At 52.1% G+C, this 20,220-nt stretch overlaps 3 protein-coding genes across 4 annotated transcripts in view; 2 read left to right on the top strand and 1 right to left on the bottom strand.

Annotated features, from left to right (window-relative positions):
* Positions 1 to 13,336, top strand: part of Fhod1 (formin homology 2 domain containing 1) — an 18,015-nt gene extending 4,679 nt beyond the window's left edge. The window contains exons 2-22 of the mRNA XM_021220072.2: positions 4,132 to 4,238; positions 4,628 to 4,692; positions 4,980 to 5,047; positions 5,120 to 5,225; positions 5,316 to 5,410; positions 5,630 to 5,741; positions 5,821 to 5,915; positions 6,008 to 6,151; positions 6,242 to 6,399; positions 6,478 to 6,654; positions 8,177 to 8,292; positions 9,239 to 9,840; positions 10,416 to 10,571; positions 10,790 to 10,972; positions 11,059 to 11,178; positions 11,258 to 11,419; positions 11,958 to 12,148; positions 12,240 to 12,432; positions 12,518 to 12,680; positions 12,762 to 12,962; positions 13,053 to 13,336. Coding sequence (XP_021075731.1) covers positions 4,132 to 4,238; positions 4,628 to 4,692; positions 4,980 to 5,047; positions 5,120 to 5,225; positions 5,316 to 5,410; positions 5,630 to 5,741; positions 5,821 to 5,915; positions 6,008 to 6,151; positions 6,242 to 6,399; positions 6,478 to 6,654; positions 8,177 to 8,292; positions 9,239 to 9,840; positions 10,416 to 10,571; positions 10,790 to 10,972; positions 11,059 to 11,178; positions 11,258 to 11,419; positions 11,958 to 12,148; positions 12,240 to 12,432; positions 12,518 to 12,680; positions 12,762 to 12,962; positions 13,053 to 13,135 — 3,297 coding nt within the window. The 3' untranslated portion in view covers positions 13,136 to 13,336. The remainder of the gene's footprint in view (positions 1 to 4,131; positions 4,239 to 4,627; positions 4,693 to 4,979; positions 5,048 to 5,119; positions 5,226 to 5,315; positions 5,411 to 5,629; positions 5,742 to 5,820; positions 5,916 to 6,007; positions 6,152 to 6,241; positions 6,400 to 6,477; positions 6,655 to 8,176; positions 8,293 to 9,238; positions 9,841 to 10,415; positions 10,572 to 10,789; positions 10,973 to 11,058; positions 11,179 to 11,257; positions 11,420 to 11,957; positions 12,149 to 12,239; positions 12,433 to 12,517; positions 12,681 to 12,761; positions 12,963 to 13,052) is intronic.
* A 126-nt stretch (positions 13,337 to 13,462) lies between these two features.
* Positions 13,463 to 16,168, bottom strand: Tmem208 (transmembrane protein 208). The gene is made up of 6 exons (XM_021220073.2): positions 16,060 to 16,168; positions 15,371 to 15,466; positions 14,277 to 14,336; positions 14,064 to 14,200; positions 13,830 to 13,914; positions 13,463 to 13,750 (listed from the first exon to the last, which is right to left on the bottom strand). The coding sequence occupies exons 1-6, from the start codon at positions 16,063 to 16,065 to the stop codon at positions 13,613 to 13,615; spliced, it is 522 nt and encodes a 173-aa protein (XP_021075732.1). The 5' UTR covers positions 16,066 to 16,168; the 3' UTR covers positions 13,463 to 13,612.
* Positions 16,169 to 16,265: 97 nt separating this feature from the next.
* Positions 16,266 to 20,220, top strand: part of LOC110337726 (leucine-rich repeat-containing protein 29) — a 14,902-nt gene continuing 10,947 nt past the window's right edge. For both annotated transcript variants that reach the window (XM_029532690.1, XM_029532689.1), the window contains exons 1-2: positions 16,266 to 16,306; positions 19,177 to 19,278. Coding sequence is in view for 1 of the 2 variants with exons in the window: in XM_029532689.1 (XP_029388549.1) it covers positions 16,283 to 16,306; positions 19,177 to 19,278 (126 nt within the window). In the remaining variant the exon portion in view is untranslated. The remainder of the gene's footprint in view (positions 16,307 to 19,176; positions 19,279 to 20,220) is intronic.

Genomic DNA, 20,220 nt, shown 5'->3' with positions numbered 1-20,220 from the left:
TTTGTGTGTGTGTGTGTGTGTGTGTGTGGCCTATAACACCAAACCAACACTTGGGAGGTGGAGGCAGGAAGATCAGGACTCAGCCTTAACTATGTAGCAAGCTCTAGACCAATCTGTTATCTAGAACTGAAGAGGTGAATAACAAAGGCAGGTTTCTTTGCCTAAGGTACATCCTTGTCAGCTTATCTAAGTGATCACGGGGTAGCTAGAGACTCAGATAACAGGGAAGTTTGTCATTTAGAGCAAAGGGTCCTGTATTCTGTGGTCCAATCACAAGAGTCCTTCAGCACTACCCTCCCCTCTATCCCCTTGTTCCCTGCCCTGTCTATTCTTTCTTAAGTGATTACACTGAGAGCAAAAACAGGGGGCTAGTGGTCTGGCTCCGGGCAAGGGTGCCCCACCTGTGCCGACGTAGAAAAGGAGAGGTCTGCTCCTCTGTCCTCCATGAGCAGCTTGGTGTGCACACAATACTCATATACACAGGAGTAAGTAAATAAATTTTTTGTTTGTTTTTTAGAGATCTGTTTTGTTTTTGAGACAGAGTTTCTCTGTGTAATACCTCTGCCTGTGTAGACCAGGCTGGCTTCGAACTCAGAGACTGGCCTGCTTCCTTTGCTTCGCAAGTGAAGGGATTGAAGGAGTGCACCACCACTCCTGACAATAAATAATTCTTTATTAGATATTTTCTTTATTTACATTTCAAATGTTATCCCCCTTTTCCAGTTTCCCCTCTGAAAATACCCTATCATCTCCCCCTTCCCCCTGCTCCCCAACCCACCCACTCCCATTCCTGGCCCTGGCATTCCCCTATACTGGGGCATAGAACCTTCACAGGACCAAGGGCCTCTCCTCCCATTGATGACTGACTAGGCCATCCTCTGCTATATATGTACCTAGAGACACGAGTGCCTCCGTGTGTTTTCTTCGATTGGTGGTTTAGTCCCAGGGAGCTCTGGGGTTACTGGTTAGTTCATATTGTTGTTTTAATTTTTTTTTTTTAAAGTAAGGAGTAGATAATAAAGTAAGGATTTTGCCTAGTGATATAGTACTTGTCTAGCATGAAAAAGGCTGTTTGGCTCCCACCCCCGTAAAAAATTCATTTGTTTACTTATTTATTTGTTTGTTTATTTATTAAAAACAGAGGAGCCAGGAATAGTGCTGCATGCTTTTAATCCCAGCACAAAGAATTCAAGGCTAGCCTAGTCTATGACATGAATTTCAGGACAGTGAGTGCTACATAGTGTGACCTTGTCTCAAAACACCAAACCAAATGAACAAAAAAACAAAAGACAGGCTTGAGCGGTTGCTCTGCAGTTAAGAGCCTTTACTACTCCTGCAAAGGACCCAGGTCCACATGGGTTTGGGCTGCCAGAAAAGCCTAAGCTGGGGAAGTAAGGAGATTCATGGCTGGTGGCCAAAGTGAGGGGAGCCTGGGAAAAATGAGGGAGGGAGTACCCGAAGATGGAGGCCAGATGTGAGGAAGACAAGAGCCGGGGTTGGAGATAGAGGCCCATTATTGTGCCAGCCTAGAGCAATGTCATTGGAAACTAGGTCTTGCTCAAGCCCAGCTGACCCCCAGGGTGTGAGAAAAGAGTCCCAGAGGTTTGCCTCTCAGAATGGCCATCCCAGGAAGGAGCCAGAGGGTGGTGTGAAGGATAAGTCCCATCTTGCTGGCAGGAAGTCTGTCCTTGCTCTGGGCCTGGGCCTGGCGCCCGACCTCCGATTTCCACTCAGGTCAAATAGCTGAGAGCAGAAACTGACGTGAACTGACGTGACGGTACCAGGATGCATGCTCTCTCTAGATCTTTCCCTATAACGGACCCTTGGCGGGATGGATGGGTAAAAGGTTTGGAGAGCTTACATCTGCATCCAGGACGAAAGCTTAAAACTTGTTTAGCCGAGGATGCTGGAGTGGTGGCCACTTAGCCTTCAGGGCTGGACCCTTGGCCCAGATCTCATCTTGGAGGGAGAGACTCATTCTCAGCTTACCTAAGGTGATGCATGTTCCATGGAGGATGGAAGAACTGAATGGTGGGCCTAACATCTTCAGATGGGCTACTTTGGCCTGTGCTCAGCCCTTCCTAGCCACACATCTGGGTATTCCCAAGTTGTCAGGCATTTATAGCAGTTTGATACCTCCTCTTAGAACTCATGGAAGTTGTGAATCCACCTTTATTAATTAGTGAGTCTCTTCTGAGTCAAGGCTGACTTGTCTCCCTGGCCGAGCTGGAAGGAAAAGTCAGCAGAGGTGTTTCCTGCTGTGTCCTGCTGTGTCCTGCAGACCTAAAACCAGTTTCTGGTTCATGGAAGTTCCGTTGAATGAGCTAGTCTGTGTATGATTTGGAGGCAATCCTTGGGAGAGGTATAAAGTCCCCAGGTCCTGTAGTTTAACCAGTACTGCCGGGGCCTTGTAGCTGGGCTTGAATGGGGTGGTTTCGGGAGCAGTCCGTGTAGGAAGAGATATTGCGGAGGAATATTGGCTGCCGTCAGTTGAGAGCTAGACTGACAACATAAGCTGCCTTCTCTCAGACCTATTCCCTAGTAGACCCAGGAGATGACTCTGCTCCCTGGAAGGAAAGAGAGGCCAGGCCTGCCCAAGGCACCCAAGGAAGGGCAGGCAGCCAGGCAGGAAGTGGGACAGAGAACAGGCGGGAGTGTTCGTCCTGTGTCCCTTGTCCCAGGCAAGGGGGTGGGGTGGGGTGGGGTGGGGGTGGGTGGGTCACCTAAGAGCCCCACAGGCTAAACTGTCAGGAAGGAGAAAGTTCAGGCTCTGAGCTAACCAGAGGCAGAAGAAGGGATAAGAGCTGTACTGGTCCCCAGCCCCTCCACCCACCCAGGGACCAAGAAGAGCTGAAAGCCCTTGGGTGAGGTTCAAAGCCCGGCAGAGCTGAGCACGTCACAGGAAAAATAATAGAGGTGACTTGCCCAGTAAGACAGCTACCAGAAGATTCCCCTTTCTTCCCAGAGGCATTCTCGCCCTGACATAGCACCTCAGGAACAGTTACTCAAGATTGTAGGCGGGCACACAGATTTTGATTAGCTCTGCATATCAGCCCTGTGCTAGCGGGGGAAGTGTCAAGGAGAGAGAGGCAACCTTCTCTATAAAGATTCTCTTTTCTTTTTAAGATTCTTTTTTTTTTTTTTTTTTTTTTTTTTTTGGCTAGGCAGTGGTAGCTGCCTTTAATCCCAGCACTTGGGAGGCAGAGGCAGGCAGACCTCTGTGAATTCGAGGTCAGCCTGCTCCACAGAGCGATTTTCATGACAACCAAGGATATAGAGAGAAACCTTCTCTCGATAGACAAACAAAAAAAGAAAAAAAATTTTTATTTTATTTTGAATGAGTAGGAGTCTTGGCCTTTCTGTTTGACTGTGTACCACCTGTGGGCCTAGTGCCTGTGGAGGCCAGAAGGTGTCAGATCCCCTGAGATGGAGTGACCGACTATTGTAAGCTGTCATGTGGGTGCTGGGACCTGAACCTAGATCCTCTGATAGAGCAGCCAGTGCTTTTATTCACTGAACCATCTCACTAGCACTTACGGTCATTTTTTTAAAGGCCCAAGAGTGAGTCAGGATTACAGGAGTAAAACACGAGAAACGAACCAGTGATGGGGCCGGTGTCTTCCCATGTAGGTCTGATGGCATCAGACTCAAAACTCTGTAGCTCACTTGAAGTTCACCTAGAATGGTTGTAACTGTAGCTAACTTGGGGAAAGGACAAAAAGTGGACAAGAAGCCCCTGGGACCTGGAGGGAGGAGGGAGTCTGAACCCGGTTCCTGACAGGAATTCCCAGCTGGCTCTGCACCTCCATAAACTGCGAACTCGTCCTCTCTGAGTTTGAATGCTTTTGTGGCCGAAGCTTATCACCCCGGAGGCTGTGAACTTCCTTGAAGGCAGCAATTTCCTGCTCTCCTCCTTCATGCCTCTTCCTTATTTGTGGTTTGTTAATGCAAAAATAAAAAGCAAAAGCCAACCAACCAACCAACCCCCACCCCACCCCCAAAAAAAAACCTCCCAGGGCTGTAGCTCGATGATTTAACCTGTGGGCTTGATTCCTAATAGCACAGAAACAAAACAGACGGCAAAAATCTGAGCTGAGCACCAGCCCTGATAGCTGTGTCCCTTTGTTCCAGCTGGAGGACTGTGCACTGCAAGCGTCTCCCTCCGGATACTACCTGGACCCAGAGCTGTCCCTAGAAGAACAGCGGGAGATGCTGGAGGGTTTCTATGAAGAGATCAGGTCAGAGTTGAAAGGGTGAGGGAGGCCAGGGAGCCCTTCCCATTTGAGGAGGTCTGTCTGGCCAGAGCCTCCAACCCGGGCCCCACCAGGGCCCAGCTCAGGTATCAGCAGCTGAGATACTCTATGTCCAGCCTGGGCTGTAGGCCAGTGCAGAGAACAATGCTGGGGGCTGGTACCCACAATTATGTGGAAAAGGGGGTACTCTCATACCTCAGTACCTGTGTTTATAAAAAGTCTCCTGTTCGGCTAACCCTTGGACCCCAGATTAGTAGTTGGGAGGGAAGGAGCGGGCCAGGGTTCACTTGTAGATGTCTTTAGATGTCTCTGCTTTGAGGGTGGGGACTCCGCAGAATCCGCCGGGAGCCACTAACACAGCTACTTGCTTTTAGCAAAGGGCGGAAGCCCACGTTGATTCTGCGGACCCAGCTCTCCGTGAGGGTCAATGCTATCTTGGGTAAGTGTGTGGCATCTCCTGCCGTCTTGTCCCCTTCCTTTCTCACACAACCTAGTGGGCCTAGCTTCTTTTGGGCCTGTGCTGGGTTGGAGATCTGGTGTGTCCTCCTCTCTCCCTTTCTCGTCCTTTCCTTCTGGGTCAGGATCGATGCCATAGCTGGACTGCAGTCATGGTGACAGAGGAGGGTGTCCAGAGTCAGAGTAGAAGGCAGGCTTGAGAATACTAGAAGCTTTGGTTAGGCTAGTGGAAGAAGACGCTGTCTGTGTGCCCTCACTTATCCCTTGCAGAGAAGCTGTACGGCTCCAGTGGCCCTGAGCTCCGCCGATCTCTCTTCTCATTAAAGCAGATATTCCAGGTAAGATCCAGACGTGGGCTGAGGGTTGGAGTCCCGCCCAGTCCCCCTTAAACTTGCCCATGGTGCCCGCAGGAAGACAAGGACCTGGTGCCCGAATTCGTGCACTCAGAGGGTCTGAGTTGCCTGATCCGGGTGGGTGCTGCTGCAGACCACAACTACCAGAGCTACATCCTTCGAGGTCAGCACCATTCTTTCCCCCTTGGTCTTTGTTCCCATGCCCACCCCCCCCCAACCCCCACTGACCTCTTCCCATTTTCTGTGTCTCTAGCCCTGGGCCAGCTGATGCTGTTTGTGGACGGGATGCTGGGGGTGGTGGCCCACAGCGAGACCGTGCAGTGGCTGTATACCCTGTGTGCTAGCCTGGTAAGTGGTTTTACCCAAACATATGTACCCTTTTCCCTTTGGGTCCCGCTGAGCCTCAGTTTCCTCTTCTGCAAAGAAGTTGGAGTAAGCCTGAGGTCCCTAGAAAACTAAGCTGCAACTCCAGGTCTTCGGATCCAGCCCCAGGAGCCCTTCCCCCCCCCCTCCAGGAACTAACAGTCTGGTCCAAGCCCCACTCATGTGGATTGGCTTCTCCCCCAGTCCCGCTTGGTGGTAAAGACAGCCCTGAAGCTGCTGCTGGTGTTCGTGGAGTATTCCGAGAACAATGCGCCGCTGTTCATCCAGGCAGTCAACGCTGTAGCCAACGCCACCGGTCAGAGCCTCTCTTTCGCTCAGCTCTCTCTCCTACCGCTCCCGCTCCCGTGGTTACTCCTCCCCTTTCTGTGCGGCAGGTACTCTTCCCTGGGCCAACTTGGTGTCCATCCTGGAGGAGAAGAATGGAGCTGATGCAGAGCTGTTGGTGTACACTGTCACTCTCATTAACAAGGTATGGAACCGAGACTAGGTGCCAACTGTGAACCCTTGGATCGCGATCCCCCACATCAACCTCAGCCTTGGCTTCCTGCATCCACCTTCCAGACGCTGGCAGCACTCCCGGACCAGGACTCCTTCTATGATGTGACAGATGCTCTGGAGCAGCAGGGCATGGAAGCGCTGGTCCAGCGTTTCTTGGGCACCGCTGGCACTGATGTTGACCTGCGAACCCAGCTAACGCTCTATGAGGTGTGCCGGGGGAGGGGTGCAGCTCCCAAGTACCTATCCCATTTATTGGGCCTCAGCTGCTCGCTCACACATCCTGACCACCTCCCATAGAGCGCCCTTCGCTTAGAGGATGGAGATATGGAAGAGGCTGCAGCCGCAGCTGCTGCAGGTGGCCGACGAGAGCGGCGGAAGCCATCCTCGGAGGAGGGCAAAAGGAGCCGAAGATCACTAGAAGGTGGAGGCTGCCCTGTGCGTACCCCAGAATCTGGGTAAGTACATGCCTGGGTCTGTGTGAAGGGGGAAATCTGCCAGGCGTGGTGCCCGGTGTTAACAGGCCTCGCCTCTAGCTCTACAGGCTCCGCCTCACCGGTAGGCTCCACCCCCTCCACTGGCTCCGCCACGCCTACAAGTCCAGCCTTCTGCCCTGCCAGCCCAGCCTCTGGTCTTCGAACCTCAGTGAACCTCTTTCCTACCATTTCCGTGGGGCCCTCAGTGGACAGTTCCTGTGAGAGAAGCGTCTACAAGTAAGTGGGGAGGCCAAGCCCCATCCCCAAGTCCTGTCCCGCTGTCCCTCTGCTCTGCGCACCTCCACGGGCTCTCAGCCTCCTCTGCCCAAAACGCCTTGCTCTCTCTCTCTCTCTTTTCAGACTTCACCAAACTGCTCCCGTTTGGTAAGTGACTGCTGGAGGGTGAGGACTGGCCCTGATGGGGCCTCCTCCTCCCGTGGCTTCTCTTTCTTTCTTTCCAGTGTTCCACCTCACCTGCCTTGGCCTCTTGTCATGTCTCCCTCTTCACTCTCTTCCTTCCGGTTCTGTCTCTCCTTTTGTGCGCTGTCTTTGTGATCCCTGCACCCTATCCAGCTTCCGGTCTGTTTCCCCCACGTCCCACCACCCCTAGCCCTCTCTCCTTACCACTATGGATGGCAAGGCACTATGACACTCCCGTCCAGCTCTGTACGGGTACAACAAGCGGGCCTTGGAATCGAGCTGGCACCATAGTTACCACGTCTTCCTCTATCCCCCTACCCAGCTCCCCTGAGAGTCCACCTGTCCCCCAGTCCCTTCCTGGGCAGGCCAGGCTAGAGTAAGTACAGAGGCCAGTCTGCCAGGCCTGCCGTGTGCTCAGGGCTTCAGCCTTGCTTCCCTAGCAGCAGGAGGGTTCTCCAGAACTCATTCTTCTAGACTTAACGCTTCCTTAGTAACCCAAAGGCTTAACCAGTGGGCACAGTTTCCTGGGATCTTTGTGGGCCCTAAGTTTCAACAGAAATAGCTGAGTAGCTTAGACCAGAGATGTGGATGTGGACAGAGAGCCTGTGGATGAATTTGGAGAGGTATTTACAGTGAGGTGTGTGTGTGTACAGGAACTTCAAGCTGAAGGAAAGTCAGGAAGTAAACTAACAGGTATGCTGGGGGCATACGCCTTGTAATTCTAGCACTTGGGGGTGGAGACAAGGAGCATCAAGAGGCAGGGGCCGGCAGATTTCTGAGTTGGAGGCCAGCCTGGTCTACAAAGTGAGTTCCAGGACAGCCAGGGCTACACAGAGAAACCCTGTCTCAAAAAACCAAAAAAAAAAAAAAAAAAAGAGGAGGTTGAAGAGAAGAGAGGAAAGGAAGGGAAGACAGCAATAGGTGGCATTCACATTTCACCACAAATTGAGTGCACACTGTTAACAGGGCCCTTTCTCCACTGTAACTCCCAAAAGCAGACAGGCCTGTAGGAAGTCTGTTGTGTGTCTGTTGGGGCAGCGATCTCCTTCCCTAACTCTAAGGATCTTATCTAGAATCGGGAGAATGAACATAGATTCCAACAGGGTTTCAAGTTAGATGTCAAGTAGAACTTCTGTACTTTGACCAAGAACACTGAGTTGGCTGTAACTCCTGGGATGTGGGTTGGCGTGTTGGCAGGGGTGTACCTAGTGCATGGGTTGTTCCACATGCCTGTGTGTGCTTGCAACTGAGGGCAGTACCCAGTGGCTCAGCAAGGCATGTGTGCCACCCAAGGCTGGACTTGGGTCAGACACCACCGCTGACATGCCCCTCTCTTTAGAGCCCGGTTCCTGGAGAATGTGGCAGCAGCAGAGACGGAGAAGCAGGCTGCTCTGGCCCAAGGCCGAGCGGAGACACTGGCTGGAGCCACGGTGGATGACACTGATGGCTCATCAGGTGGGTGATGCTCAGGAAGAATCCAGCCGCTAAACCAACCAACCCTGGGGACAGGAGGGAGGGCTCGGTCGGCAGCTGAGAGAGGACCTGCATTGGGTTCCCAACACTGACATGGACGTTCACAATGACCTAATGACTCTAGTTTGGGGAAATCCCATGCTGCCTTCTTAATAATTGTTTCTGTTTTTCAAGAGTGGGTTTCTCTGTGTAGCCCTGGCTGTCCTGGCCTTCACTCTGTAGACCAGGCTGGCCTCCAGATCAGAGACCTGCCTGCCTCTGCCTCCCAAGGGCAGAGATTAAAGGTGTTTATAGCCACCACCAGTTGATAATTAATAATTTAATAATTTTTACTAAAATATAATTATATCATTTCTCCTTCTCTTTTCTCCTTTCACCCTCTCCTATGTATCCCTCATCTGGTTCTTTCAAACTCGTAGCTACCCCCCCCTTGTAAAATTTTATAGCTTATTACCTCTATGGGTACCAGGCATGCACCAGTTCACAGACATACATAAAGGCAAAACACTCATATACATAAAATTAGTTTGTTTTTTGAGATAAGATTTCTCTGTGTAGCCTTTGCTGTCCTGGAACTTGCTCTATAAACAAGGCTGGCCTCGAACTCATAGAGATCTGCCTGCCTCTGCCCCCCCCCCCCCAGCAGACTAAAGGTGTGTGCCACCACCAGCCGGCACATAAAATTTTTTTTAAGAGATACTGAAAACAAACCACCAAACCTCCTTTCATTTGTGCAGCCATGGGGAAGGGGCCTTGGCGCTCGGAGACTGGAGTTCTGGGTGCTTGGTTATAACCACCCAGGATTAGTACTGGGAGCTGAACTCAGGGTCTTAACTGCTGAGCCATTCTACCAACCTCACGGTCATGGTCATGGTGCTTTAGTGCCCCACAGAGGGCATGCGGCTGACAGTCACTCACCTTTTCCTAGGCACCAGGGAACTGTGGGACTCCCCAGAGCCAGCCTCTGTACCCAGGACACCCCAGAGCCCTGTTCCCCGAATCCTGCTGCGTACCCAGCGGAGTCATGAGCCAGAGCCCAAGAAGCCAGTGTCACCACCGAGCCCTAAGGCTGAGCCTATCCAGGAGCCTCCCACCCGTGTCCCCAAGCTCTGCATTGGGGATTTGGACTTCTCAGATCTAGGGGAGGATGAAGACCAGGACACACTGAATGTGGACTCTGTAGAGGCCGGAAAAGCATCTCCCTTCCTGTCACCTCTATCACCTGCCACAAGCTCTTGCCCCCCACCTCCGCCCCCACCTCCTCCACCCATCATAGACTCCTGCCCACCACCTCCACCCCTGGCTGTTCCTTTTAACCACTCAGCACTTGACGGCCCAAGGCACCCCACCAAAAGGAAGACAGTAAAACTTTTCTGGCGGGAACTAAAGCTGCCTGGGGGCCCTGGGGGCTCTAGAAGCCGCTTTGGGCCTTGTCCTACCCTGTGGGCCTCTCTGGAACCCGTCTCGGTGGACACTGCCCGCCTGGAACACCTGTTTGAGTCCAGAGCCAAGGATGTGCTGCCCACCAAGGTAAATGGGCTTGGTGGGCAGGAACTGGGAGTTGAGGGGGCTGAGCCATTAGAGCTGATGCCTCCTTCCCCACATGGGCAAATGGCAAGGAAAGGAAACTCATTTAAGGCTCTGAGTGAGTAGAACCCTCATTAGAAATACTAGTCCATCCCCAGGCTGTACATCTCTTATCTCCAGTCATGGGTTCATTAGGCCATCCAGAGAACTTAAGTGCCCTCTTCCCCCTGACAAGGTTTCTTTGTGTGGCCTTGTCTGTCTGGAATTAGCTCTTTAGACCAGGCTGGCCTCAGACTCACAGGTCCTCCTGAGTGCTGGAGTTAAAGGTGTGTGCCGCCATGCAGGCTTAAGGTGCTAACCCCTGCTAGTTCCCTCCACCCCTTTTGTAAAGATTTAGTTATTAATTTTATGTATCAGACACACCAGAAGAGGGCATCAGATCCCATTCCAGATGGTTGTATCTACCATGTGGTGGCTGGGAATTGAACTCGGGACCTCTGGAAGAGCAGTCTTAACCTCTGAGCCATCTCTCCAGCCCCTCTTCCCCTTCTTAAAATGCCATTCTCCCAACCTTGCAGAAGGCTGGTGAAGGCCGCCGGACGATGACCGTAGTGCTGGACCCCAAGCGCAGCAATGCCATCAACATTGGCCTGACCACTCTGCCACCTGTGCATGTCATCAAGGCTGCCCTGCTCAACTTCGATGAGTTTGCTGTCAGCAAGGATGGCATTGAGGTGGGACTACTCTAAGGATAAGGAGGGAAATGCTGGCTCTTCCCTTTGGTCAGTAGAGCTTCCAGTCCTTCCAGTGGTGGGCACAGGCCTGCCATTTCTGTAGAGCACTTTCCCAAACCTGGGGCTCCCCTAGAAGGCCTAGGGCGGGGTAAGAAGACAATGTCTTAGGCCTCAGGTCAGTACTGAAGGCCTCTGTGGGGTGGTGGCTGCATCTTCAGAAACTGCTGACCATGATGCCCACGGAGGAAGAACGGCAGAAGATCGAGGAAGCCCAGCTGGCCAACCCCGATGTACCCCTCGGCCCAGCTGAGAATTTTCTGATGACTCTTGCTTCCATTGGAGGCCTGGCTGCACGCCTACAACTCTGGGCTTTCAAGCTGGACTATGAAAGCATGGAGCGGGTACCTGGGTCATGGAGTGGGATGGGGTGGTATGAACAGGTGAGTGATAACCATGTGGCCTGATGGCTCCTCATCTCTCACACCAGGAAATTGCAGAGCCACTGTTTGATCTGAAAGTGGGCATGGAACAGCTGGTGCACAATGCCACCTTCCGCTGCATCCTGGCTACCCTTTTGGCTGTGGGCAACTTCCTCAATGGTTCCCAGGTAAGTGAGAGAGCACTTGGGGACTGGAGGTCCAGGCTCTGGATCCAGCTAGAACCAGACTGAGACAGGGTCCTTTTAGAGCAGTGGCTTTGAGCTGAGCTACCTGGAGAAGGTGTCGGAAGTGAAGGACACCGTGCGCCGGCAGTCACTGCTCTATCATCTCTGCTCCCTGGTGCTCCAGACCCGACCCGATTCCTCTGATCTCTACTCAGAAATTCCTGCCCTCACCCGCTGTGCCAAGGTTAGTACCAGCCAGCGAGTCCACTAAGACTGGCTGAAATACAACAGGGCATTGCTTCTTGGGGTGACCCCTTCTCCTCCTATCATTGGGCTGATGCACCACAGCTTCCTCAGGATGTGGGTATGTGAGCTGTATCCTCTGCCAGTGGGCTTTAATGGCTTAACCACAGGCATTCAGTTCTTCAGGCCTATTTAGTTGCCGCTTCTTCCAAGCAACCTTTTCTGGGTTTGCTTGAAGCAATTGGACTGGTATGTCTCTTGTACTAAACTATACAGTTTTTGGGTTGTTTGGTGATGCGGGGCCTCAATCCAGGGTACGTTCTATACCACTGAGCTATACCACTGCCCACATTTTGCTTTCTGAGACAGGATCTAAGTTGCCTAGGCATACACTGAACAAACACTGTCACCCAAACTATCCAGCCTGGACCTAGGCACAGCTGAGACATGGCCTCTTATAGTCACAGGGCAGCCATGGCAGTGCTAACATGAGACATTTGGGCCTCAAGCAGTGACATATGTACCCTCTTGCTTTTCAGGTGGACTTTGAGCAGCTGACTGAGAACCTAGGGCAGCTGGAGTGCCGGAGCCGGTCTGCCGAGGACAGCCTCCGGAGCTTGGCAAAGCACGAGCTCTCCCCAGCTCTGCGTGCTCGCCTCACCCACTTCCTGGCCCAGTGTACCCGCCGGGTAGCCATGTTAAGAGTAGTGCATCGTCGAGTGTGCAACAGGTGGGGCCAGGAGCCAGAGGGAGGTAGGGTTGCCACCACCATCCCCCTTAAACACCAGGAAGACTCATGATCCTCCTTCCAACCTGCCTAGGTTCCATGCCTTCCTGCTCTACCTGGGCTACACCCCACAGGCAGCGAGGGACGTACGCATCATGCAGTTCTGCCACACGCTGAGAGAGTTTGCCCTTGAGTATCGGACTTGTCGGGAACGGGTACTGCAGCAGCAGCAGAAGAGGGCTACATACCGTGAGCGCAACAAGACCCGTGGTCGCATGATTACTGAGGTAAGTGCCTACCCCCTTCCAGGGCTTGCCTGCCACTTCATGGTTCCTTCCCCTTGCTCTTAACCACCCTTCTTTCCCTGTCTAGACAGAGAAGTTCTCGGGTGTGGCTGGGGAGGCCCCCAATAACCTGTCTGTCCCAGTGGCTGTGGGCAGCGGACCAGGTCGGGGTGATGCTGACAATCATGCCAGCATGAAGAGCCTGCTTACCAGCAGGCCAGAAGACGCCACACACAGCCGACGCAGCAGAGGTAGGGCTGGCTCACTGCTGCTGCTAGGGGAATGTGTTCTAAAGCCACCTTCGCCTGATTTCCCTCTGCTGTCTCCCTTAGGTATGGTCCAGAGCAGTTCCCCTGTCTCACACACAGCAGTGGGGCCCTCCGCTGCATCCCCCGAGGAGACTGCAGCCTCCGGCTTACCTACTGACACGTCAGATGAGATAATGGACCTGCTGGTGCAGTCAGTTACCAAGAGCAGTCCTAGAGCCTTAGCTGCTCGGGAGAGGAAGCGCTCTCGTGGCAACCGAAAGTCCTGTGAGCATCCCCTTACAAACCCACTGACTGTTTCCCGTATCTACCCCTACCTCCTCTCCCGCCCCCTGTAATCCTGCTCTGTCCCTGCAGTGAGACGGACATTGAAGAGTGGACTTGGAGACGACCTGGTGCAGGCACTGGGACTAAGCAAAGCTCCTGGCCTAGAGGTGTGAGGTGCTACCACACCTGGACACAGCGATAGCATGAGAGGCGGAGCGCGGAGAAGGCCCGAAGCAGAAACCTGGTTTTGGAAGCTTATACCCAGAAACCAGTATTGTGAACAGTATTAGGTGTGTGTGTATGTGTGTGTGTCTGTGTGTGTACACATACATGTACATGTATTTTGCATGTGTGAGTTCCTTATTTGGAACAAAATAAAGTTTACTTAGCTAATCCAAGAGCCTTTCTCTTCTTTTAAGATCTCTGCCTAGCTGAGCCAAGACAGGAGCATCCTGAGACTAAAATTCTTCCTGCTTTGTGCATCATCACCCACACAGCCGTTAGCCACATTTGAAACTATTTATTTAGTGACCCTATAATCCAGGCTGCTTTTGGCCCTTATACCAGGCCCTCACTGCTCCAGGCATGGGGCCACGCAGCGTTAACAGAGCCAACCAGCGCCCAGCAGCCAATGGCCACAGTTAAGGATGCTATAACCTTTTCATCTGCCGCCGCTCCTGTCGGCGTTGTCGTTTCTCATTGAGCTCTGGGGCCGGGGCTCCACTGTCTGCTGTGAACCAGGGGCCCAGCACATTTACCCACAAGAGGTAAAGGGCCCGGCCTGGAGCCTAGGAGAGAGAAGACCACGTGAGGCCACTCACAAAGACTGGCGAGCAGTGGGGAGGCCCAGTCCTCCAGCCCACATACCAGAAGCCAGAAGGACCAGATGTAGAGGGAGAAGCAGCTGAGCACCTGAACAATGGCTGTCAGTAGGATCACATCCTTAAGGTGCCTGCGGATAAAGGGACGGCTGCCAAGGATGGTACGTCGGCCCTAAGGCCTACCCCTTCCGTACTGTTTAGTTGTTAGTCTTGGGCTGTGTGGGCCCCAGCGCCCCAGCCCTGGGGCCGCTCACCTGAGCTGGCGGTGGGGGACACTCACTCTGCCATGCCCTGCTCCATGTTGAGGTCCATGCCACCATCCATCAAGGACCCATCCTCTGAGAAGGATGCCCGGGCCATCGAGCTCATAGAGTGGTAGCTGGCCCCGTACACAGCCAAGCTAAAGCCCAGGGCCATCTGTAGGACAAGAGTGAGAATGTCACGGGCTGGCCACTGATACACTTCGTGCGCACTCCTTTCCCAGGATACTTACCCAGGCCCAGAATGAGGCAGAGGAATAGAAGAAGACCAAGGTCACAAGGCAGTAGATGGCCTGCAAGCACACACACACAATCAGGCTGGGGCTGAAGGCCAGCCCCCCAAACCCCCAAATTATGGGCTTTCCTCAACTCTGACTGAGAATTGGGCCAGACTAGGAGGAAGAAATCTGGTGGTGGAAGACCTCTGCTTTCTGAGTCAGACAGCTCTTAAACTCCTATCAGTCCAGGAAGAGAAGCCTTAGTATAACATGTATAAGCTTGGTATGGCCTCAGCATAACTAAACTCAGCTGGGACTTTTATTTCTTTTTTTATTGTTTTGCTTTGTTTCCCCTTCATTTCTTCATGCTTTTCCTTCTACATCTAGCTCGTATTTCTTCTGTGCCTGGCTACTTTTTTTTTTTTTAATGGTTTAAAATACATTTTATGTGTATGAGTGTTTTTGCCTGCAATGTATCTATGCGCACCACGTGTCCCACCCTGTGCCTGGTACCACAGAGGTCACAAGCGGGCACTGGATCCACTCAATGAGAAGGTTGCGAGTCACCATGTGGGTGCCGGGAATGGAACCGAGGTCCTCTGTAAGAGCGACAAGTGCTCTGACCACTCAGTCCCTGGGTACTTTGGGGGGCAGTGTTTGCTGGTGATGCTGGCAGAGCCTAGCCAAGGGCTCCGCCATGGAGCTACACCTGCTCTCATTCTCTTGAATGAGACTTCTGTCTTGACCACTGAACACTCTAACCTCAGTCTTCCAAATAGCTAGAAATACAGTTATATACCACTATGGCCGGCTTCACTTATTAAACCCATCCCCCCCTTCCCCTCTTTCCTTTCCTTTCCTTTCCTTCTTCTTCTTCTTCTTTTTTTTTTTTTTTTTTTTTGAGATAGGATTTCTTTGTTGCCCAAAGCTAACTTCAAACCGCCCATCTTCCTGCCTGAGCCTCCCTGGTGCAGGGATTACAAGCTGGTGACTGCCTGGCGGCTTCATTTCTTTACAGCGTTCTCTTTTGGAGCCTTGGCTGTCATCTGCCAGCGCTCCTCGTCAGATCGGAATGAGAGGGCAGAGAAAACACGAGGTAGGCAACTTACGTTGGCTCCCAATATGATCCGAAGGTAGAACTTGAGAGTTTCTTTGTTCTCTTCAAATATCTGCTTCTTCCCTCTTGTACCCACTTTGCCTTTGGGCTGCGGAGGGATGGTGAGATGCCGTCAGAGCTGTTTTGCCTCTGTCCTCCTCACTCCCTGTACCAGCCTGGTTACCTGCAGAGCTTTATCTGCCCCGCAGCCAAGTCCTTATCGTGCTTTGTCAACCCTAGCAATCCCTGAGACACCGACCACTCCTCTAGTCCATCCTCCTGCTATAGTTAGGACACCGTCTTTACTGTAACCCCAGTTATGATCGCCTAATGCTCACTCCAAAACAATTCAAATTACGTTAGTATCTTCTTTGGCTTTCCTGGTAAGGTTCAGCTTTGGGTTGAGGTCCTCTCCGGGAAAACTCCAGCGGAACTTAATGGCGTCCCTCTGGGGAAGTAGTTTAGATCTGGAACTGGCAACTACCCTCACCCCCGCCCTCGCCCGCCCTAGCCTCCAACACTAGTTCTGGTATAGTCCTGCACCGCCACTTGCCCGGCTTTCCCCGCATCCCGTTTGCTCTAGCACAGTCCAGTGGATGGCGCCCCTCTCTGGCCCAGTGCTTTAGGCCGTCGTGCCCTTCTGTTTTTACTTTCCCGACACCGGGAAAGCTTTGCCCGTGCGGACCCCGCCTTGTCCCTTACCGCCATGGTGCGAAGCAGCTACCCAGCCACTGAAACGAGGGCGAGTAACTGGAACTGCAGTCAGTAGACACCACATCGGCAGCCCATGCACTTCCGGTACAGAGCGAAATCGTCCGATCCTGGGCGGAAGTGGATTCCATTTCCTTCCGAGGCCCCGCCCCCGAGGCGGTGGGACTACACTTCCCAGAAAACCTTGCGTGGGGGCGGAGACGGCAGAGCTGCGATGGCGGACTCGCTGCCTCTGGAGGTGAGAGGAAGCGAGCGGTCCTTCAGGCCTGGGTCGGGGACAGGCCCCGCCTTCGGGGTCCCGAGCTTTGGGGAAAGGCTATCTGACAGCTCGCCCGGCACTTCCCGCCAGGCGGAAACGAACCGCCCGGCGGATCCCAGGACCTGAAAACTCTGGGTAACGGCCCTCTTTGGGGGCCACTTCGACCCCCTTCGGTTGGGATACCATTCCCTCTTTACCCATTGGCCCCAGAAGATGGCTGCTCTGTCCCCTCAATGAGGACGGACTCACTGCCCACCCTTTTCCCTTGAGATGGCCGTTCCCTCCCCCTCAGTTCTAGAAGATGTCCGCTCCACCGTCCCTGAAGGGTAATCAATTTTATCCCCATTGGCCCCCTTGGAATGGTCGTTCCATTCCCTCCGCCCCTCCCCCACTGTTCTCGCAGTTGGAAGTAGACTGCTCCCGCCCTACCAGTTCTGGGGACCATACCCAATGTCCTTACTGGAAGACAAGCCTGCTCCTCATTCTAGACCCTTAGTGATGGCTGCCCCTGTATTACTCAACCCCATGGGGTGTTTGTTCCTTTAGCCAGGGGCAAGGAGATACAGATGCAGGCTTTGTGTCTTGCACCTTTTTTTTGGAATGGCTTCTCAATCCGTTTTGCCCTGAGGGTTGGCAACCCCCTCTCGTTGCCCTAGGAAGTCAGGCCCTTTCCCCCCCCTCCCCCCCCCTGTGAGTGGTGGAACACATCCTCTCCTTAGCATAGAGCCATCAATGACATCCTGTTCCCTTTTGGCCCCAGAAGGAATCTATTCGTCCCTGTAAACCCCATGGGTGACCAGTAGTAGTAATCCTTGGGGTGGTTGCATGGGGGTGACCACTCCATCCCTATCTCTACCTCCTCTAATGCTAGGCAGGCATTTCTCAGGTTAATGAATTATGTATGATCCTTCCCATTAAGACACGTTTTCCTTTAGCATGGCTCCTTTTACCAGGGTTGATCATTCAGAAGATATAGGCCAGCCACTCTCTTAGTCCAGTCTTCCCTTTTAGCCCCCTAGGGATGGGGGCTTAGTCAGCCCAGTCCCATCCATATTCTTCCTCATGTCTCTCCTCTCTGGTCCTAGTCATTTCCCTCTGAATAACAAGCTCCTTTACCCCACCCCCCACCCCTTCCCTGAGCAAACCTTTGGTGAACGGAGAGGCAAAGGACTCTCTTTAACCCAGTAGAGACCGGGTGAGCACTGAGTATGTACTTAGCACCTGAGGAGAAAGGAGACGATACAGCAGGGCCAGTAAAGTCGCCGTAGAAGGACTTCGCAGAAAGAGCCCCGCATACGGGGAAAGAGATCCACATGCTGTGTTGGCAGTGAGGATGGACTGGGGATGTTCTGGGAGCAGCAGGCCCAACCAGGCATGGAGGTCTGGACTGAGGTTATTGGTGAACCCAGAAGGTTTTCACTAGGGGTACTGAAACTGGACTATATATGGATTAACAAGGCTGAACATAGAAGGAAACTGTGAAAGGAATCTGGCACCAGGGGATAGAATTTGGAGCTATTAATATGGTGACGTTGCAAAGGTAGAAATGCTAGTAACAGCCATCCAGTCTCTGTAGAACTGATCTAGATAGTTTTGAAATACCTTCACTTCTTCATGCACTTCAGACACGGAAGCTGAGAGAAGTCACATGTTTCGCCTGGAGTTACTCTCCTGGGTAACTATCCAGTAGAGCTGGGGTCTGGGCGGTCTGGGTTAGCCTTGTCTAAAACGTCAGCTTTGTGAATAGAGAATGGAAGGACATGAGTCCAAGTGTCACTAGGGACCTCGGATTGGGAGTGCAGTTGGCATTAAAGGGTAAAGTTAGGCTGAGGGCAAAACCACTTTTGGTTGAGGTTAAGGTTGAGAACTATTTGAGTAGAGGACCCTGGAGACAATTGGCAGTACTAGACTAATGCTTGGTTACTATGACAATGTAAAGCTAGTCAATTGTTGAGTATTCTTATACAAGTAAACTGAAAATCAAAAGATTTAACATTGGGAATCATGGAAAATCCAGGAGTAGGACAGTTAGTGTGGTAAAAGCCTAGAAAACATTGTCATAGGACTTGATGAGGGAAGATTCTAGAAGAAAAGGGCAGTGAAGAGGAAGTTGTTCCTGGCCTCCCAAGTGACCCCTTTCTCACTCCAGACAGAGCCACCAACCTCACCTCCTATAGACTCACTGAGCACGGTTGAAGGGCAGAGTTGTTGATTCTCCCAAAGTTGTTGTCCTCCTACCTTAAGCTGATAATGGAGAAGATGGGAAAAGATCCCAAAGCTAGTCATCATGGTTCACGCTCACAATCCCATCACATGAGATAGAGTTCTAGCTAAGGCAGGAGAATGGCAGTGCCACATGGAAGCCAGTCTAGTACACAGCGTGTTCCAGGACAGCCTAAGTTACATAGTAAAACCCTGTCTAAATGAAAACTTAACGTGGTCTAGATGTGTGGGAAAACGCTGTTCTCTAACTTCCCACAAGAACCTATTTAAATCTCACAACAGTGGCCATTTTACAGACAAGAAAAACAAGGCTCAAGAAAGTCAGCTAGCCAAGGGGGGACTTGGACCAGGTTTGTGTAGCCCCAGTGCTCAGGCTGTTTCTACTAAACTGGGTATGAGTTTTGATTATTATGTCTTACAAACCTGTTGTCAGAAGTGGCTCATGATAAGTCCGTTCTCATGAGGTATGCTTCCAGGCTGGAGAAGGGAAGTCAGTACTTCATGAATCAAGCTTTAGATCCAGGATGGACTAGAACCAGCGCTCTGATGTCCTCAGACCCAGAGGGGAGGGTTCTAAAGCCCTTCTGGCTCTAACAGCTCTCAAACACCTTATCTTTCTCCCTCAGATGCTCACTTATATCCTGAGCTTCCTGCCTCTGTCAGATCAGAAAGAGGCCTCCCTTGTGAGTCGGGCCTGGTACTGTGCAGCCCAGAATGCCCTTCGGGAGGTAAGGTGTCCACCTCACTTGGTCCATTCTTACTTATTCCTCTATTCTCCTTCTCATGGTCCTGCTTATCCATCATCTGTCCATCCATCCGTATATACTTACACATTCATTCATACTAGTCTCGGGGTGCAGAGCTTGGGGTGCACAGATGAATAGAACCTCATCTCTCTAAGGAGTACATTGTCCAGTGAAGGAGAACAGTTAGCATGATACCATGTGTTCAGTGCCATATCACTCAATGAAAGCGTGAAACCCAGACAAGGGCACCAAGACGAGACCGTGCGGTGGCATCAGGGCAGGCCTGAGAGATAGGATGGGAACACATGTCACTCTTTCTAGAACGGGTATCATGGTGTGGAAATTCCACATAACTGGATTAAGTTTTGTGTGTGGGATGTGGTAGAAGTCAAGAATGTGGTCAAGACTGCAAGGTGGCAGATGTGCCAGGCAGCAGAGAGAGCTTGGGCTTTCTGTGGGGCCCTAAAGAAATGGTAAGACAGGCCTGGAGAGATGGCTCAGCGGTGAAGAGCACTGACTGCTCTTCCAGAGATCCTGAGTTCAATTCCCAGCAACCACATGGTGGCTCACAACCATCTGTAATGGGATCCGATACCCTCTGTGTCTGAAGAGAGGACAATGTACTCACATACATAAAATAAATAAATCTTTTAAAAAACAGAAAAGGTAAGACAGGCGAGGACAGTTTGATCTGTGTCTTAGGACTCCACACTCCAGAATGGACTAGAGGGTAAGATGAAGGCTGGGGAGGCAGCCCAGCCAGGAGGGCAACATCTGTGGTATTTGAAAGCAATAGCTGCCAGGCGGTGGTGGCCCACGCCTTTGATCCCAACACTTGGGAGGCAGAGGCAGGCGGATTTCTGAGTTCGAGGCCAGCCTGGTCTACAGAGTGAGTTCCAGGATAGCCAGGGCTATACAGAGAAA

This window comes from Mus pahari, chromosome 20 (assembly GCF_900095145.1).
Source record: "Mus pahari chromosome 20, PAHARI_EIJ_v1.1, whole genome shotgun sequence".
Lineage (NCBI taxonomy): Eukaryota > Metazoa > Chordata > Mammalia > Rodentia > Muridae > Mus > Mus pahari.
Note: the sequence above shows the minus strand (reverse complement) of the source record. Positions and strands in the feature narration are given on the sequence as shown.